Source organism: Oncorhynchus tshawytscha, linkage group LG28, assembly GCF_018296145.1.
Source record: "Oncorhynchus tshawytscha isolate Ot180627B linkage group LG28, Otsh_v2.0, whole genome shotgun sequence".
NCBI lineage: Eukaryota > Metazoa > Chordata > Actinopteri > Salmoniformes > Salmonidae > Oncorhynchus > Oncorhynchus tshawytscha.
This window is the reverse complement of record NC_056456.1, coordinates 20,793,443-20,801,944: the sequence shown is the minus strand read 5'-3', so window position 1 is coordinate 20,801,944 and position 8,502 is coordinate 20,793,443. Positions and strand designations below refer to the sequence as shown.

Below are 8,502 nucleotides of genomic sequence, written 5' to 3'. Positions count from 1 at the left end.
TTATTTAACTTTTGTATATTATCTATTTCACTTGCTTTGGCATTGTTAACATATGTTTCCCATGCCAATAAAGCCATTTGAATTGAATATAGGAGGCACAACATTCGTTTGTTTTTGATTCGGCTGTGATGCTCCAAAATCTCATCCCTTTTGTTCGCCCTATCCAATGATCTTGTGGATGTGCGTTAGGATGGTGTTTATTGGTCAGAGCAGCAGAAAACCTGTCAATCAAGGAATGTAAGGCAACGATGCTGGGGCTTTACATGTATAGTATTGATGCGCGTACAATAACCGTACGTCGTATGTAAAGGCAATAGGCTATAAACTGATGTGAGTAGGCTATCTAAATCCAGATATTTACCTAGAGTGTAAATAATCCTGTGGGGTTTTGTAGATGATCCGCGTCGCGTACGGTCAATGTGATTCCTTTGTAGGCCCACTAGACTGGATTCCCTTTGTCACTCGCTCAAAAATGTGGCACGGATTTTACAGTCGTAGGATGACAGATTACTCAAGGTAAGATCCTGAAATCGGACTAACAACGAGCATGTCACCGCATGTAATTGCACTGTTTTTCAAGGAAATTATGGGCATTAGATATGCTGATCAGGGCCCGGTTTCCCAAAAGCATATTTCATTGGCGACCCGTCATTCAGGGCAGGTGGGGCAGAGACCCTAATTTTTATTTATTTATTTAGGCATCGATGTGTCACATCAGTTTGCAACCATGTAAAAAAACAAAATGGAGCTAATAAAGCCGCATGCAAACATGGTCTCTTTTTTGCTTTTCTTAAGGAATCACCAAAATGCAAGTGTTTCAGACTAGCTCAGTTCTTTCTTTTGTGGTGGGGCAGCCAGCGGAAAATACAGAGCGTAGTGGTTAGGATAAAAGCTCTGCTGTTAGGATGGCTTTATGTAGGCCCTAACAGTTTGTGGGCAACGTTTGTCACCGTTATAGTGCAATTAATGTATTGTTTAGTGTTGTGTTATGTAGCTGCTTTGCTGGCAAGTAGTATCAAAACAAATTGGGGGGGGGGAGTTTGCCCAACCAAGATTTACATTCCAAAATCGCTATAAAAAACATCTTAGAACCTTAGGATCCTATGGGTCTAACAATGAATTTAGCCAATCTAATGGTGAAATTGGCCTTAAGATGCTTTTGGGAAACCACGTTCAGGTCTGCTGTTTGGAGCCATCCTTTGAGGAACAATGATGGACAAAAGATGTGTATGATCTGCGATACAGGCCGAATAATGTGTGCATTGAGTGCATCCTATATGGTTGACTGAAAAGTATTATAGTGATCTAATTTCAATTTAATTGTCTATTTTTAATTGGATTTAATTGTAAAATTCACCCACAGATCATCACAAAATGAGTGACACCTTTATTTCCACAGCAAAGGTTTTCAGTCCAATCAATAAAACTCATGCAAACTTTCTGAACTCCATCCCAATGATCCAGCTATGATTGGTGAAGGCCTAGCAACATATACATCTTTGAAGCTATTATAATGAAATATATATTGTTGATTGTAATGATATTCAGGTCAATGTACAGTACATATTTTGACTACTATTTCTTCAGTGTTGTGAATGACACTTGTTTCAGGAGTGGCTATGTGCACATGTGTCAGCGATGACCGAAGTTGAAGTGACGTATGCAGACTTCATAGCCTCCGGTAGAACTGGACGAAGGAATGCCCTGCATGATATCCTCCAAAGCCCCACTGACCCAAATGCCAGCGATCTCCCCCTGAGCCTATCTCAACTCAACATCAATCCAACCGGTAAGATCTTCATTCAAATGATCCTGTTTCATGGGCTGCGTTATTATAGTGTTTTTGTTTTGACCAGGGCCTACCTGATTCCATATAGTGCACTACTTCTGACCCAGATGCAGTATGGCCCTTGGTCAAACAGTGCACTATATAGGGAATGGGATGCCATTTGAGACGTAGCCATGATGTTTCAATACTAAGAGCTATCATTATTGTATTTACTGTAGCTGTCACTGTGTTGCAGCATGAAGATAACATATTCTTTACATTTTCCATATTCTTTATATTGGAGCAGGATCTGACATGGAAGAAAGTCAGGAATCGTCCACAAACGCTCTGCCACAGTCAGGGCAGAAGAATCGGGGAAACTTTCAGGCCTAAACACTGAGTTGGGCCTGCACTCACCACCACAGTCTCCCAAAGTCACACAAACGGTGTAGTTCGTTTTGAAAGAAACTGTAGTCAACGGGAAATCATTAAACTGTGTAGAATTCGACGCCCTTGGCTGGGTGAGACACCTGTTTTTAATATGGAGATTGGGCCAAACATCCACGTATTTAACAATGGATTAGGGCTAAAGCCAGACTGAGGTTGGCAAATAGTGATTTAAGTCATATTTCAGGATCCATCTAACTTACTAAAGGATGCAAGGAACTGCAAAGAGCATAGAAAGATCAGTTATAATGGTGCTGGTTGACAGTGGGTTTCCAGGTAGTAGAAACTACAGGTGGACTACAGTTTGTGGTTAGTATGGTGACTGAAAGGATTTGAGCATTTTGATCTCATACTTCCTTCAGAAACATCCAGACACCGCCCAATTTTTTAACTCGTATATGTTATACAGTATACGTCATCGATCACAGGTTTTTATTAAACAACACCACTACCTTGGATATCGGCATTATTTACAGAATAGATTACACTAGGTCTGTCAACATCTTAATTTGCGCAGTGTTTCTTTAAAAATGCACGTACACTATTTTATACTTTTTGTATGCTTTGTTTGGAGTTGTAGTTTACACCTGAGACTGTATCACTATTGATGCCAACCACAGATGTAGCAACCAGTACTTTAAGATACACTTTTTTAATTCCAAGTTAGTTTAACATTTTGCAGTGCTGTTGTTGAAGCCAAGCACCACTAAAGTGGGTGTGTATGTGTAATAAATGCTTACCAAATGATATGATGGCATTATGCACCAGGGTTGGGGTCAATTCCATTTCAATCTATTCAGACAGTAAATCAAATTCCAATCGTTTTTTAATTTATTTTTCCTAATTTCGTGGTATCCAATTGTCTCATCGCTGCAACTCCCGTACGGACTCGGCAGAGGCGAAGGTCGATAGCTGTGCGTCCTTGTGTCAAGAAGCTACACTGCTTCTTGACACAATGCCCACCTAAAGCGGAAGCCAGCAGCACCAATGTGTTGGAGGAAACACCATACACTTGGCAACCGTGTCAGCGCGCACTACGCCCGGCTCGCCACAGGAGTCGCTAGTGCGTGATGGGACAAGGACATCCCTGCTGGCCAAACCCTCCCATAACCCGGACGACGATGGGCCAATTGTGCGCCGCCCCAGTGTCTCCTGGTCATGGCCGGCTACGACAGAGCCTGGACTCGAACCCAGAATTTCAGCTAACTGCGCCACCCGGGAGACCCCTCAAATTCCAAGCCCAAATTTTCCTAATTGAAAAGTATCGTAGAGATTTAGAATTTCAGTGTACTTCCTAAATTGTCTGGAATTGACCCCAACCCTGTTACGCATTGTGTATGCCTATACTTTCTATGTAACATGCTTTAAAAAGTCGCTGATGGGCAATTTCACTGATGCAGTCATACTAAACTCAGCAAAAAAAAGAAATGTCCCTTTTTCAGGACCCTGTCTTTCAAAGATAATTCGTAAAAATCAAAATAACTTGAGGGCTAGGGCCATTCCCCCCAGAAATGCCTGGGAACTTGCAGGTGCCTTGGTGGAAGAGGGGGCATCTCACAGCAAGAACTGGCAAATCTGGTGCAGTTCATGAGGAGGAGATTGCACTGCAGTACTTAATGTAGCTGGTGGCCACAGCAGATACTGTTACTTTTGATTTTGACCCCCCCTTGTTCAGTGACACATTATTAAATTTCTGTCAGTCACATGTCTGTGGAACTTGTTCAGTTTATGTATCAGTTGTTGAATCTTGTTATGTTCATATAAATATTTACACATGTTAAGTTTGCTGAAAATAAACTCTGTTGACAGCGAGGACAGTTCTTTTTTTTGCTGAGTTTATGTAGATCAATTGTTACTATATTATTCCTTCCTAATTAATATGGAAATGTTTTCCCAAAAGGAAGGCAAATGTGAAACACTGAACAGAGTACATTTTAATGAAACATAATTCACTTGAAAATGTAGTTGTAAAAAAAGATGATAAAGAATGCATGGTTTATCAAAATTTGATAATTCACAAAATGTTTGATCATTCACTGTATGTTTGTTATGCTAATGTGTTACAGTATGCCAAATTGTAGGTGACTGTTAAATCAGAATCAGTTTAGCTAATTTGTAGAAACCCATCCATGTGGTGGGAGTATGTAAATACTTTCATGTTCCAGAACTGTACAACAAGAACAATAAACACAGCTCCACTATTTGTTTTCATGTCTTTTCTGATTTAACCTGAAGGACGTATCCCACTTAGGGAACTGCTAGAAAGAGGTATACATACTGATGTAACTGTTACTTCACAGCAAACAATATCAGAAGTAAGTATAACAAAGAGTCTGTACAGTTTTATAATTTGGTATTAATTAAGGTGCAAATAGAGTCCTATTCTCATGTTACATTCTTTACATCACATATCATAAGAAAAAGTACATTCTCATGTTATTCTTATGATACACAGCATGTATCACAGGGTCTGAACGACCCCCTCCCTATAAAAGTCAACATGTCAAAGCAGCTGAACGTCGTGACAGCAAGGGCAAACTCATTCTTCATTTGGAGACTGACATTATAATTACTCACATAGTAAATCCTGAATACATTGTATGGAACAAAGCATACTATAATGACCAGCATAAAGCAAAGACTTTTGATCTGAGCCCAAAACTCCTGTTGAGAGAAGATCATCGCCCTGTGAGTTCTGTACACACAGCCCAAAATCCACACTTGGCAACAGGCCAGGGCCAATGTAACCACAATGATGAGAGCACAGATGATGTAATTCAGCACAGCCACAGTATGTTTCTCGTCAAAGATCCTTCCGAAATTGAAGCACTGGTTGTCATTGGTTGTTGTATTATTATCTGTAGATGATCCATACTTCACAGCTGTCAAAGGGACCACCACAATGAGCATGAGGCCCCAGACAGCAGCACTGGCCCCCAGGGCGTGCAGCCTCCTGTAGAACTCCACCTGATTGAACCTCCTGAAGAAACTTAGGTAGCGGATCACCAGAATGATCACATAGAAGACGAAGGCTAAGTACATGTGGGCGTGGATCATGGCACTGACCACCTTGCAGAAGTTAGGACCAAGATGCCACTCGCCGGCCGCATAGAAATAAAGGCGGAAGGGCACAGTCAGGAGGAAGACGAAGTGGACCACGATCAGGTTCAGAACGGCTGTAGTGGTCACCGAGCGGACGTTGGACTTGATGATGTTGATCATGAGGGACATGCTGATGGTCCCTCCAACGAGCACAATAGTGTATATTGACAGCAATGCATCTCTGTATGATTTAGGTATGGCATTGTCGACATTTGTCCCATTCCCCATCCTCTCCTCTTGGTGTCTTGAATTGTGAAATAAGGAGAATTTGAAGTAAGACATGTAACATTATTTAGATAAATACAGTATTCTTATAAATGTAATGTTAGGTTAGGGGGCCATGTCGTCTTACCTTAGTTTAATGCACCAACTGTATGTCCCTCTGGATAAGAGTGTCAGCTAAATGACCTAAATTAAATATAGAAGATATGGGGCTGTGGGAGTAAAAGTGTGTCAATAGTACAGTATGGAAATAGTAGGCAACTGTATGGAAAATGGACTATATATATATATACAATACTCATAGAATATGTACATAGCTAAACAGCACTGACAAACGTGATTAATAGTCATGAAAAGCTCACTAAAATAAACTGGCTACGGGAATACATGGGAAATGAATAAAACAGAAAATACCTGATTAAATAAAACCACAAATTCACCTGACCCTCTTCTGAAGCAAGAAATGAGAGAAAAACATAGTCATACCGTTGACCTAACATAAGGTTGTCCGTTTCAGAGTGTTCACTGGCTGCACACACCTTAGAACTGACCTCTCCAGCAGAGCCATTGGTATGCAGATACGACCTGTCAGGTGGAACAGTTGGATAATTATTAACTCAGAATGGTTTTTCTGTTTGTGGCCAATACTACAGTATGTGTGGAGATTCCATATCTTTGTTTGATATCAAATTTCTAGTGAAGTACATCATTATCTACAGAATTATAACCAAATATGTCCTATTATTGACAGGTGAGGCGTCAAAGTAAATATTGTCTGAATATCAAAGATAGGGTTTACAGTCATTCCTTTTTAGTTTATATAATGTCAATGCTACAGTAATGTACCTGTAATTGAGAGGTGGAGGACGCAGAATCCAAATGTAGAACATCTTCTGAGAAGGTGCTCAACCTGCCTTGTAGCTCATGACACTGATAAACCGTCTGAATTATAGGAGACGTATGTCACAACCCTTTATTGATGTGAAATAGATTACTAACACACGGAAGTCACCTTTCTACATTGTCAGGCTTGGGGAAGCACCAAACACTTCCTGATTCCTTTGTATCACCAATAATCTGAGAGGAATCATTATTTTCACAATTCAACCACAACCCTAATCCTAGCTTTATGACCACATTCCAGTTCACGCTAACCCTAGCTTTATCCACAACCCTAACCCTAGATTAAAATTAAATCACATTTTCTTGTCACGTGCTCTGTAAACATAGGTAGACAAACAATACAGAGTTAAAGATACAAAAATACAATATAAAAAGTGACATGAGGAATAAATACACAATGAATAATGAATAACAATAACGAGAAAAAAGAACATGGGTATATACAGTGAGAACCAGTACCGAGTCGATGTGCGGGGAACGAGGTAATTGAAGTAGCTATGTACAGTGCCTTCAGAAAGCATTCACACCCCTTGACGTTTTCCACATACTGCTGTATTACGGCCTGAATTTAAAATGTATTATATTGACATTTTGTGTCAATGATCTACATACAATACCCAATTATGTCAAAGTGGAATTATGTTTTTAGAAATGTTTACTAATTAATCAAGTATTAAAAACCTTTTGTATGGTAAGCCTAAATTAATTCAGAAGTAAATATGTACTTAACACATCACATAATAAGATGCATGGACTGACTCTGTGTGCAATAATAGTGTTTAACATGACTTTTAAACGACTGCCCCATCTCTGTGCCCCACACATACAAATTATATGTAAAGTCCCTCAGTTGAACAGTGAATTTCAAGCACAAAGACCAGGGAGGTTTTCCAATGGTTCACAAAGGGCACCTATTAGTTGTTGGGTAAAAATAAAGAACACATTGAATATCCCTTTGAGCATGGTGCAGTTATTAATTACACTTTGTATTGTGTATCAATACAAAGATACAGACGCCCTTCCTGACTCAGTTGCCGGAGAGGAAGGAAACAGCTTAGGGATTTCACCACGATCAAATCAAATGTTAGTTGTCACATGCGCTGAATACAACAGGTGCAGACCTTACAGTGAAATGCTTACTTACAAGACCTTAACGAAAAATGCAGTTTAAAAAAAATACCTACAAAAAAATAAGAATAAGAAAAAAAAGGAACAAATAATTAAAGAGTAGCAGTAAAATAACAATAGTGAGGCTATATACAGGGGGTACCGGTAAAGAGTCAATGTGCGGGGGCACCGGTTAGTCGAGGTAATTGAGGTAATATGTACATGAAGGTAGAGTTATTAAAGTCACTATGCATAGATAATAACAGACTAGCAGCAGTGTAAAAGGGGGTGGGCGGGGCAATGCAAATAGTCTGGGTAGCCATTTGATTACATGTCCAGGAGTTGTGTGGCTTGAGGGTAGAAGCTGTTTAGAAGCCTCTTGGACCTAGACTTGGCGCTCCGGTACCGCTTACCATGCGGTAGCAGAGAGAACAGTCTATGACTAGGGTGGGTGGAGTCTTTGACAATTTTTTGGGCCTTCCTCTGATACCGCATGGTATAGAAGTCCTGGATGGCAGGAAGCTTGGCCCCAGTGATGTATTGGGCCGTTCGCACTACCCTCTGGAGTGTCTTGCGGTCGGAGGCCGAGCAGTAGCCATACCAGGCAGTGATGCAACCAGTCAGGATGCTCTCGATGGTTCAGCTGTAGAACCTTTTGAGGATCTGAGGACCCAGGCCAAATCTTTTCAGTCTGCTGAGGGGGAATAGTTTTTGTTGTGCCCTCTTCACAACTGTCTTGGTGTGCTTGTACCATGTTAGTTTGTTGGTGATGTGGACACCAAGGAACTTGAAGCTCTCAACCTGCTCCACTACAGCCCCTCGATGAGAATGGGGGCGTGCTCCTTTTCCTCCTTTTCCTGTAGTCCACAATCATCTCCATTGTTGTCCTGGCACCACACGACCAGATGTCTGACCTCCTCCCTATAGGCTATCTCGTTGTTGTCAGTGATCAG

General features: G+C 40.7%; 1 protein-coding gene and 1 long non-coding RNA gene across 5 annotated transcripts; one reads left to right on the top strand and one right to left on the bottom strand.

The window, feature by feature from the left end:
- The first annotated feature begins 201 nt into the window (after positions 1 to 201).
- On the top strand, positions 202 to 3,724 carry LOC112226894. 2 transcript variants are annotated; one of them, XR_002949795.2, is made up of 3 exons: positions 202 to 516; positions 1,588 to 1,789; positions 2,076 to 3,724. It is a non-coding gene; the product is annotated as an uncharacterized LOC112226894 (long non-coding RNA). The 2 variants fall into 2 exon arrangements; XR_002949794.2 differs by having other exon boundaries at positions 206 to 516; positions 1,612 to 1,789.
- Positions 3,725 to 4,129: 405 nt separating this feature from the next.
- On the bottom strand, positions 4,130 to 6,942 carry LOC112226893 (probable G-protein coupled receptor 141). Of its 3 annotated transcripts, none has more exons than XM_024391547.2 (4): positions 6,386 to 6,942; positions 5,954 to 6,124; positions 5,670 to 5,751; positions 4,130 to 5,561 (listed from the first exon to the last, which is right to left on the bottom strand). In XM_024391547.2, exon 4 carries the CDS (start codon positions 5,543 to 5,545, stop codon positions 4,658 to 4,660), a length of 888 nt encoding a protein of 295 aa, XP_024247315.1. In that variant the 5' UTR covers positions 5,546 to 5,561; positions 5,670 to 5,751; positions 5,954 to 6,124; positions 6,386 to 6,942; the 3' UTR covers positions 4,130 to 4,657. The 3 variants fall into 3 exon arrangements, with proteins under 3 accessions (XP_024247315.1, XP_024247314.1, XP_024247313.1); XM_024391546.2 differs by having other exon boundaries at positions 6,079 to 6,124; XM_024391545.2 differs by having other exon boundaries at positions 6,026 to 6,124; positions 6,386 to 6,941.
- Positions 6,943 to 8,502: the final 1,560 nt, after the last annotated feature.

Bases quoted from the DNA above. Each gene is read 5' to 3' on its own strand.
- LOC112226893 (XM_024391547.2), bottom strand. From the start codon at position 5,545: ATGGGGAATGGGACAAATGTCGACAATGCCATACCTAAATCATACAGA.